Source organism: Camarhynchus parvulus, chromosome 9, assembly GCF_901933205.1.
Source record: "Camarhynchus parvulus chromosome 9, STF_HiC, whole genome shotgun sequence".
Lineage (NCBI taxonomy): Eukaryota > Metazoa > Chordata > Aves > Passeriformes > Thraupidae > Camarhynchus > Camarhynchus parvulus.
Genome location: NC_044579.1, coordinates 21,196,236 through 21,222,973, shown reverse-complemented (window position 1 = coordinate 21,222,973; position 26,738 = coordinate 21,196,236). Strand labels below are relative to the sequence as shown.

The 26,738-nt window shown below is 48.3% G+C and overlaps 1 protein-coding gene across 3 annotated transcripts; it reads right to left on the bottom strand.

The window, feature by feature from the left end:
- Positions 1-658: 658 nt before the first annotated feature.
- Positions 659-22,100, bottom strand: STK25 (serine/threonine kinase 25). 3 transcript variants are annotated; one of them, XM_030954050.1, is made up of 12 exons: positions 21,970-22,100; positions 20,618-20,730; positions 14,239-14,469; positions 12,658-12,714; positions 11,519-11,627; positions 10,122-10,279; positions 9,683-9,868; positions 8,984-9,129; positions 8,047-8,161; positions 7,680-7,751; positions 3,942-4,078; positions 659-2,711 (listed from the first exon to the last, which is right to left on the bottom strand). In XM_030954050.1, the coding sequence occupies exons 2-12, from the start codon at positions 20,645-20,647 to the stop codon at positions 2,672-2,674; spliced, it is 1,281 nt and encodes a 426-aa protein (XP_030809910.1). In that variant the 5' UTR covers positions 20,648-20,730; positions 21,970-22,100; the 3' UTR covers positions 659-2,671. The 3 variants fall into 3 exon arrangements, with proteins under 3 accessions (XP_030809910.1, XP_030809911.1, XP_030809912.1); XM_030954051.1 differs by having other exon boundaries at positions 21,974-22,071; XM_030954052.1 differs by having other exon boundaries at positions 21,916-22,044.
- Positions 22,101-26,738: the final 4,638 nt, after the last annotated feature.

Genomic DNA, 26,738 nt, shown 5'->3' with positions numbered 1-26,738 from the left:
TTTGTGGGCTGGTGAGTGAATGATCCTTTTGTTGCTTCTGTGCTGAACCCACAGCTCAGCATGTCCCTTGAAAATGCAATGGCTGAGGGAGGGTCTCTAAACCAGGAGCCTCTGGAAGGACAGCAGGCAGCTCAAGTCCCTTCTTGGTTTGACAATGCTGAGCTCAAATGTCTGTGCATTTAAAGTGCAGGAGCTCAGGCTAGGAAAGCCAAAACCATTGCTATTCTTAGCAAAACTGCAAACACCTTACCTCAGCGAACTTTAACAGTGGTGCAGTGGATTATCCCCGAAGATGGAGATGCCACCACCTCCCTGGGCCCTCCCTGCCCCACCTGGGCCCAAGAGGCAGGCAGAGATCCCTGGTGCCAGTCAAGCCTGAGTCTAAAGCCTGCAGGTAATGAACAAACTCCAGCAAAACCCTACAGTGCAGTGTGCTCAGTGCAGTGTGCTCCAGTGCACAGCTCCATCTTTGCCAACAGTGGAGTGCAGCAGAAAAGACTGATGTGCCTGCAGCTGTTATCCTTGCACACACAGCACTTGGCTTTGGCTCTGTTATAGATGCATGAGGAAGATGTGGGGGAAGACCAAGAAGAATGCAGAGAAAAGCAGCTGGAGCCAATCCTTTTCCCCCAATAACACAGTTACACCAGCCTCATTGGTTTTGTTACTTTATTGAAAGTGGCAGATCCCTTTCAATGTTTTTGAAAACTAAACCCATTGTTTTTGAATACTGGGCAAAGGGGTGGGGATTGTTTCCTTTAGAAAGTTTCCTCTTACACTGCAGAGCGTGTGAGGAACACACAGGTACCTTATCAACACCTTTGCTACTGCTGTGAACAGCAACTTGAAGAGCAGCAGGGGCCCTTGTGCTGGCCTGCAGCCTCTGCCTTCCCCCTCTCCAAGCCTCCTGCCTGTACATAAACTTCTCCTCCTGAGGGAAAAGTGGGTTTGTTCTGTTCTTCCTAACTGCAAGCTCCGAGCTGGCTCTCACCACAGAACAGAGAGCCAACAGCAGCACCTCTTCTCTACTGTACAAGTTCATAGTGTTGCTGAGCCTGGCTTTATCCATCAGGATAAATAAAGGACAGTCATAAGGTAAAGAACACCCTACACCAGGAGCAGGGAATGTGTGGTCCCCCTGAGCTACTTGCAGCCCAGCACTTCAAATCTGCAGGTCTGAGTCGAAGTACCAAAAACCAAGCCTTGTTTCTAACCAAGTGGCCTGTCATTAAAAAATGCTGAACAGCTCCAGCCTTTGTTCTCACTGGCTCTGGGGTGAGCCATCTCATCCACACACAAACACCCAGGCAGAAAGAGCTGGGTAACTGAGTTCTTGCTGACTTCATGGGAATCTCTTCTCAGTTAGAAAGCAGCTCTCTAAGCAATCTCACAGCTATCAGGGGTTATTCTCCTAAGTCTATTTTTCTGGACCTTTAAAATGTAGATTTAAGATCCATGTGCTTACCTGAATTAAAGATTTATAAACCAGTATGACACAGAAAGCAAAACTCCTGGGGATGGCTCTGCTGGGATACCTTAAGCAGCTCACACAGCAGTGGATGCTGTGGTTTCTCTGCTACCAAACACCAGCCCAGCCTTCACCTGGAGCAGAGCCCTGGCTGCAGTGAGTCTGAGGAGCCACAGAGGGAAGGTTGAGAAGGAGAGGGAGGTCTAGAGCAGCTTTTGGGAATTCCCAGCCCTACCACACTGCTGTGAGCCATCCAGCTTTTGTCTTCCTGTAGAGCACAGGTTCTTTCACAAAAAACTATGTAGTGTCTCCCTCTGTCCTGTGAACCAAAGCCCTGCAGCTGTTATGTTCCCCCACTCCCCTTTTTAACCCTTCTGCCCCCTGTGGGCCTGCCCACCTCAGACCAGCACTGCCCAGTCAGCTGCTTCAGCTGCCAGGAGCACCAGGGACAGGAACAAAGACACCCCCTTTGCCTCCTGCTCCCTGCACACCCAAGGCAAGTTCTGCTGTTGCCTGAAGTAGATGAACTAAGGCCTAACACAAAACGATGTCCCAGGGCCAAAAAAAGAACAATCAGCAAACCCATCCTCCTATGAAATGACAGGCTGGGAAAGAGCAACTGTGTATCAGCTCAGCTGCTGCAGCACTGGGAAGTGTTGTTACTTGTGTGTGAAGGGCCTGAAGTGATCCTCCAGAACAACTGCAGAGCTGCTCTGACTCTCCCAGAGGCCCTAAATGCCTGGAGAGCTTCCCAACATCCCTGCACTCACACAAGACTGCTCACAAACACTTCTTTAGGAAGGGCAGGAGACTAAACCCATCAGACTTGCCTGTGAAACATCCATCAATGGAGGAGAATCTCCCTTTTTCCAGCAGCCAGGCATTTACCAGAAACAAGCTGTGAATCAAACCAAGCCAAAATGGACACATCCATTGTAGGAAAACAATTAAAAACTGCATTGATTACATTGTAAAAACAATTAGACCACCCATCTCGGGTTCTGCAAAAGGTCTAAATTGTACTTGCATTGCAAACCCCACCCTGGGTTATCATGGAAACACGGCTAACATGAAGGCTCTGAAATGTCCTGGGGTCCATCACAATGTCACATCCAACAGATGGTGGTCTGGATTAGAGATGTAGTTCTTATGAAGCTGGAAAAAATCCTTCCCCCCTGGCAGCAGCAGCAGGGAAGGTGAGTGTCAGCGGGCAGAGCTCAGGTGGTTCCGACTGTGTGAAAACCTGCAAGGAAGAGGGGACAAGGGACACTGGGCAGGGCTGCCTGGCTCTGTCCCCACTGCCACTTTTTGCAGTCCTGACAGACAAAACCAGCACTTTTAACAAAAAACCAAGGTGGTTTGATGCTTCTTCAGGCTTCAAGATTCAGTTTCAACCTAATAAGAAGTTTCCAGCACTGATGCTTTATGGTAAGAAGGCAAGCAGGTCTTTGAGGTTTTGCAAGTCCCTCAAAAAAACAACTGTATCTTGTGTTTCTGCCCTGTGCAGCAGTGTCATTTCTAGGCTGACAGAACCTGTCTGCAGTCACCCACACACATCTACCTGCACCTCCTGCTCACTCTACCTGACCACCAGCCAGCCTGCTGGCCTGGCTGACACAGTGGGGATCAGTGAAAGGCTGGATTCAATCTTGGACACCTTTTCCAACCTTAATGATTCTCTTCTATTCAATAGGTACTTGGACTACAGCACAAACATTAACCCATGAGAAAGAAATGCTTGGAAAGCCTGAGTTCAAGGATGTAAAACTGTATAGTTTGGGTTGTGTTTCTAGGGGCAGCCAGAGCACAGAACCCCTTCCAGCCTGCTAACCAGAGAGGAGCCAAATGTTAAGTTTCTCTCATGGTAAGGAAAGGGTGAGGATTTAGGGAGAAAAGCCAAATTCATGTTAAATAAAGCTTGGTAAATCTGTGACCAGGTTAGCTGTGCTGCTACCTGCAACACATGGATGTGACTGGACTTGGTGCCAGCAGTGGAGCCAAGTTTGACCCAGCAAAGAGCTAAATTCTACCAGACTACATTCCTTCACGGGTTTAATAAATAATTCTTGCAGGAAAAGTACACTTCTGTGTACACCTAAAGGTGGGCAAGCAGTGACTAGCTGCACGTAGTGCTTTAAAGCACATTCCTTGCAATGAAACAGGTATTTATTAACAGAAACTTTCTATCCCCAGTGAGACTTTACACAGTCCCTGCTACCTGGGTAATGGGACCAGCAGGACACCATGTGTACATAGATTTATGTGCAAAATGAAACGAACAGCAGCATCCTTCTGTGCCCTACAACATACACCTACACTACAGAAACCTGTCCAGTGTGAGGAAAGGCTTCTGAGGCAAAGGAACTGTTGCCATTAAATGCAAGCAGTTAGAAGAAGTGCATTTTTGTCTGTGTGGACTTTGCCCAGCTGTCAGTGCCAGCTCCACCCCAGCTCAGCCTCAGGCACTCCTCACCTTTGGACCCGCTCCACCATGTGTGCTATCAGTTTGTCAGAGATGCCTGGGCAGGACTCCTCGGCCAAGCTGAAGGCATTCTCCAGCTCCTCCATGGCTCCCACGTTGCCTCCAGTCTGCTTGTGCTTATCTTTGAGCTGCAGCCCAGAAACAGAGTATTAGGTCCTCATTTTGTTGCAGAAAGCACTGGACAAGAAGTGCAGCACTGACATTAAGACCCTTTCCCACCCCACCAAGGTGTAGGAGGGCACCCACATTCCCCTTAAAGGAACCAAAAAGAGCTCATTTGTAGGTCAGCAAGGTAGAAGTCCAATGTCTGGGGTTCATATTTGCCTCCAGGTACTAATGGCAATCAAAGCCCTTACCTAACTAAATGTTGTAAGGAATGGACCAACAGCCCTGAAAACTCATCACAGCACAAAGAACTCCAGGTGCATCTGAAGCAGTGCAATCACCTTTGCTGCTAATGACAGCCCAGCACCCAGACACGCTCACAGGCAGGCTGGGCAGAATATACCCAATGCCAGGAATTAGTTACCACCACAAGAAAGCCTTGAGCTGCTTCTAGTGACTGGGAGGCCACAGAAAACTGCCACACCAGGGATCCTGAGCCCCTTGGCCTCCAACACTCCTCTCTAAGAGAGCTTTACCCAGGGGGCAGGGGAAGAAAGTCCACACACCAAGACCTCCACACACAGCACCTACATCAGTTCACATCTCTCATGGTCACTGCACTCTGACCAGGCCTCTACTTGCACATGTTTCCAGTTGTTAACTTGAAATAGCCACAGCTCTGTTGAGGGGGAACCTGACAGGCCACTGGGGCTGAGCCTGAGGAGTCTGTTGTTGGAAATCCAACATTTCCACCCCCAGCAGCAGTTCCCCACCTTCTTCCCACAAGCTGCTGATATGACAGACCCTTCCCCAGGGCACCAGCACACCAGGAGCTGAACAGCAATCAAGAATCCTGCTGAACAAGCAATATATGGTCCAGTTCAATGAAGCTCTCATTAGGCCCTGCTGATTAAAGGGCTTTACATAAGCCTTGCAGTTCTTTCCCTCAGTTCTAGGATCAGCCTCTCCCGTTGTTGGAGCTCACCTTTTCTCAGAAAGCAGAACAACGTGAATGCCAATCCCCAGCTGCAGCCATTCCTGTGCACCAAGTCCCTGCTGGGAACAAACAGTTCCCAGCCAAAAAGGGCCACTGCCTCCTCAGAGGGGCACTGTTCCCTGCCACAGAGCTGAGGGAACAACCCACACACACCTCTGCTCAGTCAGAGTGGCAGGGGCATGGAGGGCAACTCAGTTACTCATCAAGGATACTGATTTCTTAGGCCAAAAAGAGTTGTGATGCTATAGCCAAGGATTTGATGTGTACCTACCAAAGGCTGCCTGCCTCAGAACAAGCACAGGGTCTGTCTGTCCTGGAGGTAAGGAGTCAATTTATCATCAGCCCTTGATGCCAAGCCCCTGAACTTCAGCCTGCCCAGCAGCCTGTGATGGCAGCAGTGTGTGCTGGGCTGTCTCCTCCCACTGCAGAACAGCTCTCTGGAGGCTCTCTGGAGTTAGAGCACTGCACTGAGCTCAACCTTACCAGGTCTAAAAAGTCATTTTACCTCCCTGCTCCACGATGCTTCCAGATTTGCAGCTGCCCACACCTGTAAAATGTTGTCTTATCTATCAAGAGTTCTCTTATCATTACAGTGCAAGGATTCCATATCACCAGGGTTTCATACCTCCTCAATGTTTCTCATAGGCAGTTCCTCTAGGCACTGACTGTTCCTGGTCCTTGCAGCATCCACCTGACTCCTGATCCCACCAATCCACTCTTTTATACCACTGTTCTTATTGGCTACAGGTGTGGCCTGTTAACATCAGGCCTGCTCCTAATGTTTAGTAATTGGTTCAGCTGCAACTCTTTGGGGCATAAGATTACATTGTATACCACCTTCATTTACCCATGCGGCATCCCCCTACAGTTACTGACTCCTCAGGAGCTGTTCTCAGTGTTAACATCCAACAACACACATGCAAGGAAGGCAGATTAAAGATTACAAAGAACATCTCAGTCAGATTTTCATTCACAATCCCAGCTCCAGCCCCTTTAGGGAAAGAGGGGATCAAACCTAGCTGGTTTAAGATGGAATCATACAACGGTGAGGAGGACAAAGTTTTCAGTTCTAGTTTCTTACCAAGTGCAAAGAATAACACACATAACCAGCAGAGAAGCAGATTTCCAACCTGGACAAGTTCTCTTTCAAGCCCCCTCTACTGCACACAAAACCAGGTTATTTCTGAGACTGCCCAGAACCCTTCCTGTTCCTAATTTTGCTCAGTGAGATTTTCAGAGCCAGCAAAAGTCTCATCAAAGGAAAGAGGGATCAAAAAACTGGGGCAAGGGAATCAAACCAGCAGAAATGAAATGTCCAAGAAGCCACTTCCTGCCTGGAGCTGGTGCAACAAGGTGAGTAAGGAAAAGCTCAAAATGCATTTACAGCCACAGCCCTGAGCACTCTCTGCCCCAGGAGGCTCCTAAACTGAACAGAGACCCAGACATCAGGGACTCTGCTGCATAAACAAACTGCATCACAAACCAGCATGGTTTTCATGCGGTTTCATCTCATACTCTGGGCCTACAAGAGCCAGGTCAGTGGCCCCATGCTCTGACTCTGAAAGTCAAGGCCCATGGAGCACAGAGAGGCTGGTCAGATACACTCCCAATTTCCAAAGCAGAGTGGTCTCAAGAGCCTGCTTTTCAGAATGACCTCTGGTGCCTGCCGTGCAGCAAACCCTCCTTCCACAGAGCACCAGGCCTGAGAAAAGAGAGTTAAGTCCAGAAACTATTCCTGGAAAAAGCACAGCTCTCTGCTGGGCCATGCCATCAGGATCCAGAAGAGGAACTCCTCAGGACCAGGAAAGGGTGTCTGTCACCAGCAGCTCAGGAGCAGAACCCCGACATGCAGCATCTGATTGATTTCTTCCAAAGCATAATCTCCTTTCCTACCCTGCTGCTGGAAAGAGCAAGCAGAGCTCATGGCCAGCAGCCACCTTATGATTATCCTCCTCTTCCCTGACATCACCCAGCTGGAAAGGTGATGCTGACACAGACACCATCCTGTCATTAATGGCAGCTCTTACTCCAACTCCACATCTCCATCCAGACCACAAGGCAGGGGAACTGGCTAGGTTCTCTAAACAGATGTTCTCTGCCTGCCTTCCAGAAGCTGGGTGGCAGGGAACTCCTTGGTCTTGGCATTCTACCAACAGCCGTCTGTACAGATCAAGAAATGGCCTAGTAACCAGCAAAGCCCATTCCTGCTCTAACCCACCTACCTTTCCCTCAGTAACTCTGCCATGGGCATGCACAGTGACAGGCAGCTCTAACATGAGCTGCACTTCAGCCATGGACATCAGAGTCTGGAGCTGCCCAGGCACCAGCAAGCCTAAGATGCAGGTAAGAGACACATACTCCTCTGTCAGCTCCTCACCAGAACACAGATTACCAGAAGGGTAATGCCTTTCTTCCAACACAAGTGTTTTCAGGAGGACAGGCCAGGGACACATTCACTTTCCCCACAGATGGTCTAGCCCTCTGAACTGGTACAAATGCTTCAGAGTCCCCTAACCCTACTAGACACCTCTCCACACCCCCCTTCTCCAAATCTTTTCTATTTACTTATCTATGTCAGGTATCTCTTCATCTCCAACCAGCAGAGACACCAAGAAGGTTCTACTCACCTCCCCAAAAACTGGGTGAACAAGTGTGGAGAGACACTGTGACCGTGGTTGCCTCTTGATGGGCTCAGTAGGCTGGAAAGCAACAGGAGAAGAAGTTTCAAGCACAGGGAAAAGCTCCCAGGGCACATGAAATACTCAGCCTTTGGTGAATTCACAGCACCTCCACAGCAATCCCATCACCAGATCTTGGGAAAGCCACAAATCACAGTACCCTGATGATGTGGAAGAGGCAGCTCTGGAGCACCAGCCCTTGGTGCCAGACTGAAGTAAATTTCAGACAGAAGATGAGGGCCTGGTGGCTTCCCCAAGACACCCAAAAGCTCCTGTTAGTTCAGTCCACTTCAGAAAGACCAGACAGCACACAGACCTTCTGGGAACCATGAAGAGCCATTCCTTTGTGCAGCTTGCTCAAGGAATTGGGGCGAATGGTTGGTGGGAATGTCCAGATTGGACCCTGATCTCCATCCTCTGCATCTCCATCACTGCAAATGAAAAGGGGAAAGTCAAGAAAAAGCCTGAGCTCCATACACTGGGGGTTTGCCCACACTTTCCCAGAATCATAAGTTCTCTCCATCCAACTGCCATATTGTTGCAGGCCTTCAGGCTTTTCCCTATCCCAGAAAAAATTCTGAAGAGAAACCACTTCAGTCTCTAGTACACCTACAGAGCATCAAAGAGATCTGAGCTAAGTACTGCATCATGTTTCCAAATCACCACATCACCTCCCTGATCCAGTCAGCTTGAAGAAGTTTAGTGCTAGTTAAATTTAGGAGAATTTCAAGACAACCCAAGCTCATAATGTGAGGGACTAGACTTAGATGTCATAAGCCAATTTCTCTGAGTGCTTGGTCACTTGAGTGCTGCCACAGGTGAAGAGCAGCTCTGTGATACCACTCTGGCAACGAAGTGCCCTTTCCCCACCCAAGGCCCATAACCTGACTGTCCTGTATGGCAGTGCAAAGATTTCCCCTGAGTACACATACACACCAACAAAGCCCTTGCCACATTTCCTAAAGCCTGGAGCTCTTGTAGTTAATGAAGGGTGCACAAAATACAGGCCACAAGAGCCCTGTTCTACTGGTTACAGACAGACTAAATGTTTTGTGTCAGTACTTTGATTCCTTATACTCAGCAAAGAGGCTCCACAAGCTAGGACCAGAACTGAGTCCCATCGAACAGGAGGCAACAGCATTCACTTGCTCCCATAAACAAAAGCTCCAAGGTTAAGATCTCAGGTGGGAAAAGGACCTGAGCTGTTTGCAGTAGGCCAGCAGGGGCAGCCTCCATGCAGAAGATGCACGTACATATCAGAGTCACCAGAGCTGGAATCCTCCCCGTGGCCCTCTGACTTCCAGCGTTTGAAGCGATCGATGAGCTCCATGAGGAACGAGGTTTTCTTGGTGTAGCGTGTGATGAACTTGTGCTTCAGCAATTCTTTAGCTGTCGGCCTCTGGAGCAGATAAGGAAAGCATGTCACATCTAACCATCCCTGCACACTGAACACACACTCACTGACTGCTACTGGAGTCACAGAATAGCCTGAGCTGGAAGGGATGCACAAGGATCACCAAATCCAACTCCTGGCTCTGCACAGGACAGCCCCCAACAATGCCACCAATCCCCAACAAAGTCCCTGAGGGTGTTGTCCAAATACTCCTTGAACTCTTGGCAGCCTTGAGGCCATGACACTGCCCTTAGGAGCTTGTTCTAGAGCCCAACCAGCCTCTGGGGGAAAAGCCTTTTCCTAATATCCAACCTAAACAGCCTGACACAGCCTCATGCCATTCCCTGAGGTCCCATTGCTGGTCATCAGAGAGAAGGGATCAGTGCTCTCCCCTCCATGTCCCCTCATGAGGAAGTCCAGCTCATGTGTCCATTCTCTCTCAGCAATTCTCAGCATTGCTCAGCAATTCTCTCTCTGCAATTCTGGAATGTTCCTGTTGAAGGTATTTTTGACCTCTGCTGGCCTTTACCCAAATTCACAGGTGGGCAGCAATACTCACAAATCTAGGATCCTTGTTGAGGCAGGCTTCCACAAACTCCTTGAAGGGCTTGCTGTGGTGACCCTCAAGTGTTGGAGGGTTGTTTTTGGGGATCAAGAAGAGAACCCTCATAGGATGCAAGTCAGAATTTGGAGGCTCTCCCTTTGCTAGTTCAATGGCTGTAATCCCAAGGGACCAGATGTCTGCCTGGAAAAGAGAAGAAAAAGAACACAGAACAGCAAGGAACAATTCTACAACATGAAAGCACAGTTTTAGGACAGCTAATCACATAAATCAGATGGGGCATTTCATGTCTAATACACAAACTTCTCCAGCAGACTCTGCATCATAACAGAAAAGAATAATTCCTGCAGCAAGCAGCACTTCCAACCCTGGTTCTGTCCTAGCACCACCTCATGTATGGCAGCCCCAAGCAGCAATCCTCCTGCTCCCAGCTCACCTTGAAGTCATAAGCAGACTGTTTGATGACCTCTGGTGCCATCCAGAATGGAGTCCCCACAAAGGTGTTTCTCTTGATTTGGGTGTCTGTCAGCTGTCCAGCCACCCCAAAGTCAGCCAGTTTCACATCTCCTTGTTCTGAGAGCAGCACATTGGCAGCTGTATGCACAAATAAGAAATTAAGTCTGCTGGCCTCTGAATCACCTCCAGCCCACACAGAACTGAATACTGAGCAGAGCCCTCCTGTGGGATCCCCCTTCACCCCAGTGATAACCCTCAGCCTGGATTAGCAGCCTCAGACCCATTCTCATGCTTTGAACTCCACTGGGTAACATGGAACAAGCTCAGGCACTTTGTTGGATCAGAAGGGGAATATTGCTAAGGTAGGAGCAGGGAGCAGATGTGAAGGACCACACCATCCATTAGATGTTGGCCACACCGAGAAGGGAGGGTAACAGAGTCTCTAATGTTCCTGATTTTTCTTCCAGAGTAGCATTCAGCACAGGTTAAATAGCAGATCCTTCTAAAGAGCTCAAGGCTCACTCTTGTACTGGTTCCCACTCACTGATAAGACTGTAACATTGTGCAAGTTTGGCAATGGGGGTTGCATTCTGAGACCCTACCTAACAACTTTCAGCATTTCCCCACCACTGGCAGCCAACAGCCCTACCCATCTTGCACTGTTAGAAACATGCAGTGTTAGAAACATGCAGTCTCACATACACAACAAAATCTTTTCTCCCAATCTCCCTGCCTGAGGTTTTTGTGCCCTGCCTGCTCACATCCTCTCCTGCAGTGGGTCAGAGCAGTGAGCACCTGGCCCAGTTCCACAGCTCTGTCCCTCCATCCTCCTGCAGTACTCTGATGCTCTGGGCTTGCTGGGACACTGCTCTTTGAGAGGCAGATGCCAGCTCTGTACACCACACGTGGCCAGTGACTATAAAAAACAGCAACAGGATAAGCTGACACAAGCTGCCCTGATTTTCTAGGGCTGTGAACCCTGCATGAGGACAGCTCACTCCTGCTGTGAGCTACAAGCACAATAACCAGCACACACACCCTTGAGGTCCAGCAGAAAAGCAAAGGTCCAGACACAAGTCAGCTAATATCTGAGCACGCCTTTCACTGACTCCTTCACTTCAGCTCCCTGACTTGTCCAAACTCCAAGTGCCAGAGGAGAGCTACAGATCCTCACTGTTACTCTAAACCCTAAAGACATGAAAAGCATGAGTTGTAATACAGTGACAAGCATCAGAGTCACAAAACAGCACCCCAACAAGAAAAGCAGCACTGAGAAAGAGTCTTTGAAACCTTGCAGATTATGGTGAATAAAATACCTCTGAGTATTATGTTACTAACATCCATTACAAGAAAGGGAGCTGAGCTCTTCAATCTTACCTTTGATGTCTCTGTGGATCTTCCTCTCTGAATGTAAATAATCCAAACCCTTTAGGATTTCTCTCAGGATAGTAGCTATGTAAGTCTCCTCCAGTGGTCCTGGCTTCAGCTGACAAAAGGCAGAAAGGTGACTTAAAAGAGGGTGACTGATGCCTTGGATTTTCCAGGCACTCAGTTTGTTACTTGGAAACCTTGGCCAAGCAGGTTGTACTCAGTAGGAAGCACCTTCTTGCACACCTGATTTAGGTGTTACAAGCAGAATGCTGCTGTTTGCACCTGGAACCATTCAATAGCAAAACTTTGGGGGATTTTCTGCTGGCCTATCAGTCTGTTAAAGGCTTCCCAAACAAACAGCAGTTCATTTCTCACTTTGGCCTGGGAACACACTGGCCAACAGAATATTTTAACAGTTTCTCTTGTTCAGGTCTTTCTGCCAGCATGCAAGTACTGAATTTCAGCCTCTGAGACATCAACCCTCAGGCTGTGGAGTACTGTATCAAAGCTCTTCTCCTTTCCAACAGTTCTCCTCTAACCAAGTCCTGCCCTCTCAGTGCACCAACTGAGGTTCTGACACTCAGAGAACTTCTGCTGATGACAGCCTCTCACTACACCTTCCTCCAAGCCACTGTAGGCTCAGCAGTTTTCCCTACATCATTAGTTATCTCTCTGGAAAAATGGGCATTATTCTTAAAGAGAAGAGAAAAATGCTGTGACAGAATACAGCACAGTGCACCTTTGCCTGTGGGTATTTGTATTCTCAAAATTTGGGGTAACTTAATCACAGACCATGTCTTTCCTGAGCTATGCAAGCACTGAGCAAGAGCATGACTGACTAGGTGAAATACAGATTTTACTGCTCAAAACCAACTGGCTGTGCTGACTTTTCACTTCACTGGCTCTTTGCATGACACAGCAGCACAGCATGCTGGACAACAGTGCTGGGACAGCTGAGCTCCATGAGAACATTTCCTCAGTCCTGGGATAAGCATAACCAACATGTGTGTCCTGCACTGCTTACCCTTGGGCACAGGGCTGCCTAAAAAATGCAATGTGGCAAGTGAGTGTCTGGCTTATGGGCATTCCACAAACCAAGCCTTCAGTCAGTATTTTTCATAGTCCAGAACTTGCCACTTACTCACCAAATCCAGGGCTGAACCTCCTCCCAGGTACTCCATGATTATCCACAGCTTAGTGCCCTGCAAGCAAGAGCACAACTCAAGAGCAAAGACAGCAATAAAAGCAGCCAGAAAAGTGAGACACCCACGAGGCAGCAAGACACAAGAGTAGTCCTGTACACAATCCAAGAGCTGCTCCACACTGCAGCTCTCAGGGGCTTAAGGAAGGAGCCCCAAGCTCCCTCTTTTCTGCTGACACAGCATTACCTGCCTCCAGCACATTTCCAACTCTCACTCTGCAGTTTTACATGGGCAAGTGCCCCTACAGGCACCAGATTGCCCAGCCCACAGATAAGCTTATTCCCAGGCTGGAGCCCTTCAACATCTCTCCAGCAGCTCATCCAGCATAAATCCTTCTTGGCAGTGGCAGGGGAGCATTGCAGCTTTTGATCTCATTAATAGAGCTGCCAGCATGAAGGGCACAATCAGCAAGACACTCTTACTCCTCAGAGAAGAGATCCCATGCTGAAGTTCCAGGGTCCCAACAGAAGATAAGCAGCAGGTCCATGAAACTACAGCAGAGGCTGAGAAAATGCATTATGGCCTTTGAAAAATAAAGGAGGAATATTCAGGAATTTGCTGCAGTCCCACTGTGACATTCACCTCCAGCAGCCAGCATGCATAGGCCACTTCTGATCAACACTACTTCCATCAGAGATTCCTAAACCTGCTCTCAGTGCAAGCAATATCAGTACTCCTCCATAGACTCAGTTCACTATTTCTGATGAAATATGAAATGAATGAGTTTCAATCTCCTCTTTTTTTCAGAGGCATAAATCCCTCAGTGGTACTGCCTTAACACTGTGCTATTCTGGAAAAGTATTCCATCAACTTCCTTTCCAGAACTGTCAGACCAGGGAAAGTTCAGTCTTCAACAAATAACTTGCTCTCCAGTGAAGTGCCCTGCTCTTGGTACCACAAAGTACAGGGCACCTCATTTCCATGTGCTTATTAGCAAGTGCCTTGAAGCCCAGTCTGCTATCAAGTGCACATCAATGCAGTGAGCAGAGCCACCACTGCTCCTGCTGCCACTCACACATCACTTTGCAGTGCCACCTGCCACCACCCACTGCAGCATCCACAGAGCAGCCCTCCCTGTCACCATCACATTTTCTGAAAAATCCTCTTTGCCCAGGATTCTTCTGGGAAGCCTAGAAGCCTCAGAGAAACAGGAAAACAATATTATCTCATTTGTTTCTCCTGTGTTTTGCTGCTTTGGAACGTGGTTTGGAGATTGCTTATCCAACAGGTGGTTGTTTGATTGGTTTCATGTGAATTGTTTTTACTTAATGACCAATCACCATCAAGCTGTGTCAGACTCTGGAAAGAGTCATGAGTTTTCATTATTATCTTTTTAGCATTCAGTAAGTATCCATTCTCTATTCTTTAGTATAGTTTAGTATAGCATTCTTTAATATAATATAGATCATAAAATAATAAATTAGCCTTCTAAGAACATGGAGTCAGATTCATCTTTCCTCCCCAAAAATACCACACCTCCCCATTCCCAAACCACTGGCAAGGAACCCCCCTGGTTTGTCCTACCTTCAAGTAGGAGCCATAGTACCGGGTGATGTAGGGGCTGTCACACTGGCTGAGCACTGTGATCTCCTGCTGAATGTCCTCAATCTCATCCTCAGCCTCCTCCAGATCAATGATCTTGATAGCAACCACTTCCTTGGTGCGGTTGTCGATGCCTTTGTACACTTCCCCAAAGGATCCCTTGCCAATCCGCTCCAGCTTGGTGAACAGCTCCTCAGGATCCACCCTGGAGTGCTAAACCATGAGATGGGAGAATTCCATTAAGTTCCTAGGCTGCAGAGCACCACACATACGCATACAGCTCATCTCCATATCTGTGCACCTACTATCTCAATAAATTCACCTGAAACTTGCCTATCTTAAACAGTCTTAGAAACTTAACACAGAATAGATCCAAGATTAGAAGTGAAGAAATCTTTTCCACAGGCTTTCCAACTCTGCAGACCACAGTGGGGGAGGAAAAGGAGGGAAGCCCAGCATGAGAATGTCAGCAAATATTGCTAGGGAAAGGTGTCAGCTCCATTGGGACAGGGCTGCTCAACTACAGGCACCAACTGGTGCCTGAGCAGCTCCATGAGCAAGCATCTGTTCACACTTCAATACAGACCAGCAAGGGGTACCAGAACCAGATTTCTCTTGGAGATCTGATGAGAAAATGAGCACAAGCAAGAAGCCATAAAAATGTTTCCCTAGTTAGACTTCCTGCACTCAAAGACTGAAATGATTAGAAAGATCTGCACCCTTCCCTATTGTCTGGAGGGTGAAATATTACAGTAATATGAATTCACATTTACTGTCTCCTCTGCTGCAGCCTGATTTCCAGGCAGCTCCCAGTACAGCTCTCCTCAGATGTTTGCAGATGGAGCCTCACATCTTTTGGAAGGTCAGCAGCACGGAGGAGGCAGGAGAGCAGAATGGACACTCCATCTTCCTGAGCTGCTTTTCTGTACCAGCCTCCTCTCTAGCTGGCACACTCATATGCAAAGGCAAATAGCATCTCCTTCATTAGATAAGCACATCAACTAAGCAGTTACTAACAGAGAAATACTGACCTTTTAACAGCAGCTGCACAGTTAAATCTTTACTAAGGTATGGATAAGAAAGGGAATAAATCACAGTCACTTGCTCATGCTATTTAATTCAGTCCTGCACACCAGGAGCTCCTTCATGCACACCAGGAGTTCCTTCATGCCACTACTAGTTTCATGCTACTAAAATGTTCTTTGTGATTAGCTTTTCTGCCTTTTTTTAATATAGTTTGAAAAAGAACCCTGGAAAATATGGCCTGACCTTAGGAAGCAGCCAAGCCATTAGAAGGAATTTTCCACACCCAGAACACCTCAGTCTCATCTCCAACACGTCACCCAGTGAGAGTGCTCTCTCACAAGGGCCTTGAGTTGGCAGATTTTATCAGAGAGCACAGAGGCTGCATTTTTCCATCTCACACCACGTTCTAGCAGCAGGCCATCACTGAGCAGCCCAAGGTGTTGCTTAATGATTAAGCCAGTCTGTCATCACAGGTTGTTTGCCTTCTGTGCATTGCTGTAAGCCAGGCCCAGGTGAGCTTTACAGGCAGCTCACTCAACAGGATTTCCACACAAACTCCAGCCCAAGATATAGAAGGATAACCAAATATCCTTTTGCATCCCAAGCAACACCCAAACAGGCTGTACTTTGAACAAATGCACTGGAAACAGACTAGAAGGGATGTTCAGAGATAAGAATTGGAGATGCATAGCAGAGACTGGAGAGAGGGAGGTAGGGGGAAGAGGATTTGAGCTTGAGAAATGTTAGGGGACAACATGAGAATGATGACCACGAGCAGGGAGAACAGTCTGACCAGTCCAGGCTCACTACAGACCAGGAACAGTTTCCACCTGTTGAACAACTTGGAGGAAGGGGCAAGAAAGGGCCCCAAACATGACCGTGCACAGTGACCTACTGCACCCTAAAAATGCCTACAACACATCAGCCCCTCCCACACATCAGGGAGAAGGGAGAGAAAGAGGATCATCTCCTAGAAGCACCTGCTCAGCTCAGAAAAGAAACACTACCCACATGAATACTGCAGGGAAGCAAACCTTCAAGAAAACATTCCTCTCCTCCCATGTAACTTTTCCATGAGGTAAGAAACAGCAAAGTGGAAGTAATTGCTGCCCCCTCAGCTTGGTAGGACACATCAGAGAGTCAGGACTGATTTCTCCAGATGAAGACATCAAACATAAGAGCATTGACTGTGGCAGGCAGCTTTAGGGACAACCACCACTTTATGTGGCAGGCTCTGTAATCATGGACAGCTTTGTAAACAACCTTCCAGACCTGGATGTTGGTTTACCCTGTTTTCTGAAGAACAAAGAAGTTCAGGTAGGTGTGGTGAAGGAGACAAAGCTTCTGACAAGCACACAGAAATTTTGCCCAAGAGATTCAGGAAAACAATGTAACAGCTGGGCAAGTGAGACAGGCCCACTCCCATTAGGGTGGAACTATAAGGACATTTTGTTTGTAGGTACTGGATTTACCTTCCCAATACTGACCTGGAAATGCTTCAGAGCTCACAGGTGACAGGGCAAGAGCATGACTCTGTGGAGGGCCTGAGGATGAACATCCCTTGATGCACTGGCCAAAACTGCAGAAATCAGAGCCAGCACAGAAAGAACCCAGGGAGCCAGCACAGGGCCAAGCGTCATTCCAGCCACAGTTACACTGTGACACACCAGACACTGCTGCAGGAGCACAGTTTGCTGATGAATTTCTTCCCTTTTGAAAAGGGAGGAGGAAACAGGCCCATCTCCAATCCAAGCAGGTCAATGTCTGCTCAAGAGCACACCTTGTGAACTGCCATTGTGGACACCACAGAAGAAACTGCCAGGTGGCATTTTCAGCAACTCTGAACTTTCACAACAAACTAAGATGTGCTGTCTGCAGGACATTGTTCAAAAGCCCTTGCCCGTTAAAAAAAATCCAGTTTGAGACACCACATGGTGACCTGTGCTAACAAACAAAAATGTTCAGATCTGTGGGCATAAAAGCCTCAGCACTCATCAGATAGCAGCACAAATGCAGTTCCACCAGGAATGGAGAGCTATGGAACTGAACTGCTCTGTCAGGAGAGAGAAGGGATGCACTCCAAGAGCCTGACCCACCACACCCGCACAGCACCACGGTGAGAGGTGTAACAAACACCATCCCTCCCTCTCCAAAACATGATTTATGTCAGTCATCTTGTTAGAGAACCACCCTGGCTGGAAATCTTCTGGAATTGCAGTGCTACAAACACACCTGGAAAACTTCATTAGTAGGAAGCAACAGAATCCAGATGAAATGCTTTATACCTGCTTAAATGAGCACAGATAACCCAAAGCAGCTTACTAGGACCTGTCACCTTTGCAAATGCTCACCAGCTTGGGTTCTTCCCATTTTTCTTCCACATTCACAGAACCCATCAGAGCTGAAAAATGGAGCTCCAGCAGCAGCAGCTGCTCTTTGTTCTACTACTGCACGTTAAACCACTAAGGTATGATCACTACATTGTAACTTTTCCTTGGCTGACTGCTTGTTACATAGTAATTCAGAAGCAAAACGCCTCCTGCTGCTCCTCTCCACTGAGAGCAGTCAGTCAGGCACTGGAGATTGCTCAAGCAGGCCTGGGCAGGATTTGGAGGGAGAGCACACAATGCACCAGCTCAGTTGCAAGTGCAGGAAGGGAATAAGTATGAGAGAGATGATGACAATTTCCTGGCGATGTGCTCCACTTCTGCCCTCTGGGATCCAATCTCACAGCACAGGAAAGAAGGATGCTCTGTGCTGACAGGTGTGGGAGTGTTTGCCATCCTGACTGATGATACCATGTTTTAAAACAGACCAACTCACTGCAGCCATCAGGAATCGCAGTGTGTTATGAGACAAGCCTGGCAGTAACACCAGCTGCTTCACGGGGAAAGAATGGTTTTGGCAGCTCTGCCACCTCCAGCTGCTGAGACATGATAGCCACAGTCTTTGAGAAGATGTGGATAAGTATTAGAGAAGAAGGGTAAGTATCTGCCCTCATTTCAAAGCTACTGCCTGAAAAGATAAGCTGCATATTGGGAACAGAAGCAAACACCATTTGAAGCAGCTGAAGATCTCTCTGTGCTGTGTCCAGCTGGATTTTACTCTGAAAATATTCAAGAGCAAGGATCACGCCTGCATTTGTTGCAAAAAACCACCAAGGGATGCTTAAACTCTTTTGGAAATGAGAACTCCTTAATCTGGTGCAGGCTGGAATTGGAATCACTGTTCTACATGGGAGAGCTCTCAAACAGAAGATTGCCAAGGCCACAATACTTCATGAGCTGAAGCTGACCAGGAACGTAGCAACTTCAAAGGGTTTATGTGGAACTACAGCCACATTTAGAGTTATTTCTGACTGCAGCACTTTCCAACCAACAAGCCAAACAAACAAACAAACAAACAAACATAATTCTGCTCTGCCAAACACAGTGGAAGAAGGAAGTTGGTTTTAATAGAACTCATCTGCTCTTCTCTTTCCCTCATTGCCTCCTCTGCTCCCCAACTTCCCACCCAGCATGATGAACACACACCTCTGGGCTACCAACAGTCTCTTTGGTGAAACCAGCTTTGTATCCGGAACCATTGAAAGCTTCCCTGTCTCTATGAAATCTGTGCATAGCTCCCTGCAACTGCCAAAACCTGGGACAATTTTGAATTTCTGGAGTATAGAAAAGAGGGAAGTTTGTGTTCAACACTTTGAAACACTGTTTGTCTGAAACTCCCAGCTCTCTTCACAGACAGTATTCTTTTGCTTCAGGAGATGAGGCATTATGTAGCCAAAAAACCTAAATGGCTTCTTCAAGGTCAGGTAAGGAACAACAAATCTAGAAACAGAGCTCAAATCAGAGCTTTAAACATAGTAACTAACACAAATGCACCCCCTGGCAGACAGAGCTTCAGACCAAGACCAGAGGCCTGCAGCGCTGTTTGCTCACACAAAGGGAGCCAAGGAAAGAGAGGAGAACCAGCTGGGGCAGGGAAATGGCAGCACAGAGGCAGAGCAGCCTGGGCAGGGGTCTAAGGTAACTCTGCCCATCAGCACCAGAGATGAGAATCAAAGACAAGCCAAGCCTCTGACAGCCCAATGCAAGTCTCAGTCTCTTGCTTTTCACAGGACTTCCCACCGCTCCCTAAATCCCAGGGAAGAAAACTTCAGGCCAGTTCCCACTGCCCTCCCAGCAAGCCTCAGTTACACCAGGGATTCCTGAAAAGACTGGAGGAATGGACAACACAGATTGGCTTTCTATTCCAAGACCAGACAATCATGGGATGACAGGGTCTGAGAATGCCTAACATTTCCATAATAAATTCAGAGCTGAAACCACCAGCATGCTGATAAGCTTCAAGAGTGAATGCTGTGTACAAAAAAAAAGCTTCAGAGCAACCTCTTCTGCAGCTACAGAACTGCTTTCAGCCCTAATCAGACAGTATCCTTCCCTTTCTCTTCCTGTGCAGTGACTCAGCCAGGCATTATATTTACATTTAATTCCACACACACTTTGGGGAAACAGTTGATGTGAAAGACAGCATGCAAACTAAGGTGCATTGCAAATCAATTTAAAATCAGTAAAGGTTCAGAGAAAGCATCAGCTCAAACCACTAAAGATTTTCGTAATTCTACACCTAGGAGCAACAGAATAATGCCCCAAAACATGGTGTAAGAAGACCTCTGCTCAGTATTGACATCTGCCAATAATCAAACACACCTCACAAGCAAATTCAGAGGCAAGAAGATGCAAGCCAATACTATCAAATGTGGTTTAGCTTTTAGTCCCAAATCCTGGCATCATCTTTCCACACTCCTCTTCTGAAAATGTCACCACAACAGCAACATTTAACCACATCCACGGAGGCTGAGATCTCTTGGAAGAGTTATGACCCAGTATCAAATATCACTGCCTCTTAAGCAGCAAGGTTACAAGCACCATTTTACTGAGACTAATGCCATGAACACTTTAGAAACGTATGTAGGGCCAGCATACAGTGTTTTTCTATTCCCATTTCTACACCTCCCCTTCCAAAAATGCTCAGAAAGCCAATGACTCCTGCCTCCCTAAAAAGAGCACACTTAATCCCAGAGAAAGGCTCCACAGTGGGTGAAGAATTCACTTTCTGTATGGCTGGCAACACATCACTATCAGCCCAACACCAGGTACAGAGTCAGGCACAGGTCAATCAGCTAACAGGAGTAAGCTGAGACCTGTGCAACAGAGATAAAGAGTGGCAAAAAGTGATTTTCTGGTTATTTGTTTGAAACCCTTGTATCAAGAGCAAACAACATTATGTAAACCCTCGAAGAGGGTTTTAAAACAAACTTTTAATCACCACTTACCTGGCTAGCAAATTCTCTCAGGTGAGCCATGCCTACAGGATGGGGTTTTTTGCAAAATCAGGGATTAGGATGTTGCAGCACAGCAGGAAAGTGATGATTTCTCCACTGGTCAACTGTGACAAGCAAGAATACAGAGCTCTCAAGTGAGGTTCTTGGAAGTTGACTCATTCCCCTGAAGAGTTACCTGCATCTTTTTTCTCTCCTTGATCTGAAGTGCTCCTTGAACCTGCCAACAAGTTCTAAGTACGCCAGACCCTCCTTGCACACTGCATTTCTCAATTCTTTACAGAAATGCCTTCCAGATGTGTCAAGGAGCCTCACTCTAATGTTACACACTGACCAAGTCCCGGGCTCCATTTTCCCTGCCATCACCTCAGCATGCTCCCCAGTACTATAGCTAACTCCACAGCTCTATTGCCTCACCACCACTCCCAGCATCTTCCCCAGCATCATCCTCAGACACTCCTTTTCTCCTGCTCCTCCTCAGCAATCCCCTCACTGGGAGCACTCCTCTGCTCTCACTGTCCCCACTACAGCTCAGCTGCTCAGCACACACCGTCCTCTTCGGAGAACCCCAACCCTGCACCTCACACCTTCCTCTTCGGGGAACACTAACCCTGCACCTCACACCTTCTTCTTCAGGGAACCCCAACCCTGCACCTCACACCTTCTTCTTCAGGGAACACTAACCCTGCACCTCACACCTTCTTCTTCAGGGAACACTAACCCTGCACCTCACACCTTCTTCTTCAGGGAACACTAACCCTGCACCTCACACCTTCTTCTTCAGGGAACACCAACCCTGCACCTCACACCTTCTTCTTCAGGGAACCCCAACCCTGCACCTCACACCTTCCTCTTCAGGGAACACTAACCCTGCACCTCACACCTTCCTCTTCAGGGAACCCTATCCCTGCACCTCACACCTTTCCCTTCATGGAGCCTCAGCCCTGCACCTCACACCTTCCTTTTCAGGGAGACCCAGCCCTGCACCTCACACCTTTCCCCTCATGGAGCCCCAGCCCCGCACCTCCCCGGCCGCTCCCCAGTTCTGTTCTCCTCAGCGACCCTTCCCTCCCTGCACCCCAGGCACAGCTGAGCCCCAACCCAGCCCGGCCCCTCGGCCCGGCCCTCTCCAGGGCCCCCGAGCCCAGCATCCCCCGTCACGGTGCGGCCCCACAGCTGCCCTCCACCCCCACTCCCGTCACGGACACCTCGTCCCGCCTCACACCTCAGAGATCTCCCCCCTCCCGCGTTCCCCTCGCCATCATGGACTACTCAGCGCGCCCCGCCCTCACAGTCCCTCTGTGCCTCATCGCCGCGGGCCCGCCCGGCCCTGGGCGCCGCCGCACCTACGGGCAGCGTGGCGCGGCCGTCGGGAGGGCCATGCCGGGCCCTGGCGCACGGAGCCGCCGCCGCCCCGGGCTGCCCCGCGACACCAGGCGCGGTGGGGGAGCGCCGGGCCGGGCGCAACAACACGGCGCGGCGGCGGGGAGGCCACGCCGCGCGGCACGCCGGGAGGTGGAGTTTCCACGCTGCGTCGCCCGGCGGTGGGACCGAGTTCCTGGACTGCAATACCCAGAATGCCGCGCGCGCAGCGGCGGGGCGGAGCCGCAGGGCGGGGCGGCGGCGCGGGGGCGGCTGGGGCGGGGAGTTCTGAGGCGCGGGGGGCGGGCGCTGCCCGGCCCAGCGGCTCCGCAGCCCCCGCGCTCTGGCGGGGGAGGAGGTGGCGGGTCAGCCGCTCTTGTGCTCCCAGCTCGGCCTCACGGGGCTTTCCTCCCGCCAGCCTTTACGGGACTGTGTCCGGGAGCCCCCCGGGTGACGCCAGGCAGGCCCGCCCTCAGCTGTTCTCCTGCCCGCTGCTCGTAGTGAGGGTGAGGGGCTGTCCCCTCACCGCCCCCGGGACCGCCGGCAGGGCGGGAGGAGGAGAGGCGAGGGGACCGGGGCTCCCCCATGGCCTCGTCCTCAGCGGGGTTGGGTTTTCTTTCACGTGCTGTAATGTCGGGAAAAAAAAAAAACAACAATCCAATTTCCTTAGCTTCTTGCCAGGCAGCTTTAACGCTGCTCCGGCACTGAACAAACCAGGCACAGGTTTTCACTGGCGCTGACACACAAAGCCTTTTATCACACCGGCTGCTTCTAATGGGGAGCTGGTGCTGCTCTGAAGCACAGGTGAGCTGTAGCAAGAGGAGCAGCCCTGGTGTGAAAAATGCGTATTTTATGATTGGCTTTTTGCAAGTATTAAAATGAATGTTATATGTGTTTTGTTAGAAAGTTATGCTGTATTAAGTCTCTTAAGTAGTGTGTTAAATATAGTTTTAGGTTATAATATAATGTTAAAATAGAAACTATGCTATATAAGATACTTTTTTAAAAAGAGGAATGAGGTACTCCCACTGAGATAGCAGCCACAGGACACCTGACTCTTTCAGAAAAAAAGAATTTATTTCTCACTTATCAGAAGAAACGAACTTCTTCCCACCCTGCTCAGCCTTGAACACGCTGTCAGGATGCAGAGGAAGAAGTTGACACTGACCAGACAGAATCCTGTGTTTGAATGGAATTTATGCATCATGTATGAGGTGTATGAATGTGCAACAGGTTGCTGCTTTTAAGGCTTAATCCTCTGTTAATGTGTGTCCTTTTTTGGGCTTATTTTGCCCAGAAAGAGGTACCCGGACTGTCTGTAATTCTTTGTTTCTATTCTCTCATATTGTCCTAAATCTAATTGTCCAGATTTTTATTACTCTAATTATATTACCATTTTTATAAGCAGTTATTGCTATTAAACTTTTAAAATTTTAAAAACAAATTATTAGCTTTTTTTCACACCTGGGACTGTTGCTGCATGGACAGATGGGTCTGGCAGCAGCCACCAGCTCCCCCACATTCCTCTTATTCCCTCCTGCATTGCCTCCCCCATCCATCTCCCTTCTCTTTGTTTCCCTGCCCCTGATCAAATCAACCAGCACTTTGAGGTACCTGAGTGAAAACATGAAATGGAGAGAGTACAGGTATCAAAAACTCCTGCAGTGAGATTCTGGCTTTGTATTTAGATCAGCTGTGCCTCACTGGAAGGTTTGCACAAAGCTCTTGCCTGTAGGATCCTTGGGTTGCTGGAGCTGTGAGTTTATACCTGCCGCTCCAGCCTTCTAGCCCCACAAAATCAAACCATCTTGTCTCATAATAAACAGATGAGACATGATATTCCAACATGATGTCCTCACTATTCCAGCATGGCACCTTTACTTAGGAGATCCATGAAACCAAAGCTTCATGTAAAGCAGAAAGGAAGGAGAGTGAAGTTCTACTCTGGTTTCACTGCAGCAAGGGCCAAGGGGTGAGCTGTTCTCTGTCTGAGTCCCTGTGTGTGTTACTTAATTTGACCCCAATGCCTCAGCTCTCCGCCTCTTGTCACATTAATTTCAGTCATTAATTCAGCCACTGTTGGCATGAGGCCAAAGGGCAGAATTCTCATGTTAATTAATGTGTTATTAAGTCTGAACATACACACAGGAGCAGCAATTAATTTGTTTTGTCAGTTCAGGATAAGTCTTTCCTAAGGGTGATTGTCGTTGGGGTTAGCATGGCAATTCCTTCTGAAACTGCTAAAGCTGCCTCAGGAGCACAGGACACAGAGGGGTTCAAATGTGGGCTGGTGTTTTTCCTCATCTGCCTCATAGCCTGTTGCTCCATGGATGGAGCAGGAGAGACTGTGTGTGGGATTTTGGTCTGGTCACCACCTGGAGGAAACCATTTATGGATCAGCAGCTGGTCACTTTGGTTGGGACAAGCTGGGGTACTGGCCCTGGAGATGATTGCTGTGTTCTCAAGCAGCTGTTTCTGGGCCTGTTTTGTGGGGAGAAGATTATTAATGTGCTCAGAAGAATGCAGAAACAAATTGCTGACCCTGAGGAGGCAGGTGTGCCTGACTTCTCCATGGTTGTCCATGGCATGTCCATATCCATCATCACCTCCATTTGATTTCCAGAATGCATCAACTGGAGCCAAAGTCTTGCTCCCTGGTTTTCAGTCAGTGCTGTATTCCTAGCAGGCTAGTTGTCTTTTTTCTTTTTTTTTTTTTTTTTTTTTTTTTTAAATTTATTTTAACACTAGCGATTGTGACTACAGAACAATCCTGCTACAAGTTGTGGATGTGTATGAAGAGATTTTGGAAGCCAGCCTGGTTTGCTCTGTGCTGGTGCCAGCAGATGGCAACAGCGCCCTGCAGCCCCGGCTCCTTGCAGCACCCGCTCGGTCCCGGCAACAAAGGCTGCGCTGCTCCTGCCGGATCCGATCCCCGCTGCTCTGCCACTGCTCCTGCCAGATCCCCGCTGCTCTGCCACTGCTCATCCCTTTCCTGGTGATCATGCAGCCTTCGTGCCGCTGTGTCACGGACATATTTTATGAAAAATCCTTTCGTTAGGATCTTTTCTCCTGAGAAGCTGAGAAGCCTCAGAAACGAAATGTAAACAATAATTATCTGCTGCTGTGGAATGCAAAAGGTGCATCTTTGGCTGGTCTCGTGTGGTTGTTTTTAATTAGTGGCCAATCACAGTCCAGCTGTCTCAGACTCTGGTCAGTCACAAGATTTTATTATCATTCTATTCTTTTCTGTTTTTTCAAGCCTTCTGATGAATTCCTTTCTTCTATTCTTTTAGTGTAGTTTTAATATATCATTTTCTTTTAATATAACATATATCATAAAATAATAAATCATCCTTCTGAAACATGGAGTCAAGATTCTCATCTCTTCCCTCATGCTGGGACCCCTGAGAACACCACCACAGGCTGGCTGAGATCAGGTCTGGCACCTTAGCTTTGGAGTCACTAAGGGACATGTCAGGAGATTACTTTTAAGATGCCTTCCAACCCAAACCATTTTATGATTCTATGATTATTTGCAGCAGCAGCTTAGGCACCTTGAGAGCCCTGAGAAGTGGTAGCACTTTCCTGGCATAAACAGAGCTGTGGAGCAGAGTGCTTAGCCCGAGACCTGGGTGTTAAGTGCTCTCCCTAAAGGTAGAATTCCTTAGCAGGATAGATGGGGGTCAAACTTCCCTGTAAAATGTGCTGCAAGAACAGCTCTCTTGGTGCTGTGGTGCTTGTTTGGAGAGGAGCTATTTCTGTCTCCTTTTGGATACCAAGAGGCTAGAGTGGTTTGTGACTGGAGTGGAATTGTGGAGAGCAGTGATGTGGAGGAGCACCATTGCTGCATTATGCAGTTAAACACTACTGCTATAGGAACAGAGGCAAGTTATCTTCTTGACAAGAGAATCCTTTTGAATCTGTCATGTTCCCAGGGCATATGGCTTTGCCCAGTGCAAAATGGAGCCTTCAAGCCCTAGGAAAGAATGCACTCCTATAGAAAGAAGCAAGAGCTGGACTCATTGGCAGTTTCACTCTTTGCTGTGGATTGTAGTTTTTGTCTGGACTTGGCTCTTGAGCCTCTGTAGAGCAGATGCTAGCCAAGCTCATGCCAAAACAGTCTCTGCCTGAGCTTGCAAGCTGCACTGACAGTTTTAAGTGGGGATGTTCTCCATAGTCACCTTAATTTTTGGTGAAGACTTTGAAGTACAGCAGTGCCTTACCTGAATTCAACAAAGGAAACTAGGAGCAGAGAGCACTCTGAATCTAAATTGCTCCTTCCTTTGGTGTAAGGCATAGGACATTAGTTCTGCTCTATTTGGGTGCATCACAGCTATTGATAAGTATAATGTGATTATTTTGTTGTGGCAGTAAGGTCCTGCTCCAGGCCTTAAATGGTGCCCATAGGAAAGCCAGTGAGAATTCAAAGAGAAATCCATTCCCTTACAAGACAGGTCAGTCTGAGTTGGTACTGTGGAAATCCACTGGCTCTGATGATGGCTCTTCAGATCTGGGCTTGTATGGAGACTGCAGCAGGCTGTTAAAGCTACACCAGTCTCCTTCCTGCTTTCAGACTCTATCACTACAAATCTTGCAATATTGGCTGCACAGGGCTGATTTTCTGCTGATAGTGTGGCTCTTAAGGCTGTCTTGAGTGTTGAGCAAAGAAAAGAGCCTTTATCTCTCAATCTGGCTGGCAGAGTGGAATAAGCAAGAGTGACGCTTGCAGCTGTAAAGCTCAGAGTGCAGCTGA

Bases quoted from the DNA above. Each gene is read 5' to 3' on its own strand.
- STK25 (XM_030954050.1), bottom strand. From the start codon at position 20,647: ATGGCTCACCTGAGAGAATTTGCTAGCCAG. The intron at 10,280-11,518 runs GTAAGATTGAAG...TTGTGCATACAG, and splicing joins GATCCACAGAGACATCAAAG to CTGCCAATGTGCTGCTCTCA. The intron at 7,752-8,046 runs GTCTGTGTGCTG...GTTGCTTTCCAG, and splicing joins CTCTTCATGGTTCCCAGAAG to CCTACTGAGCCCATCAAGAG.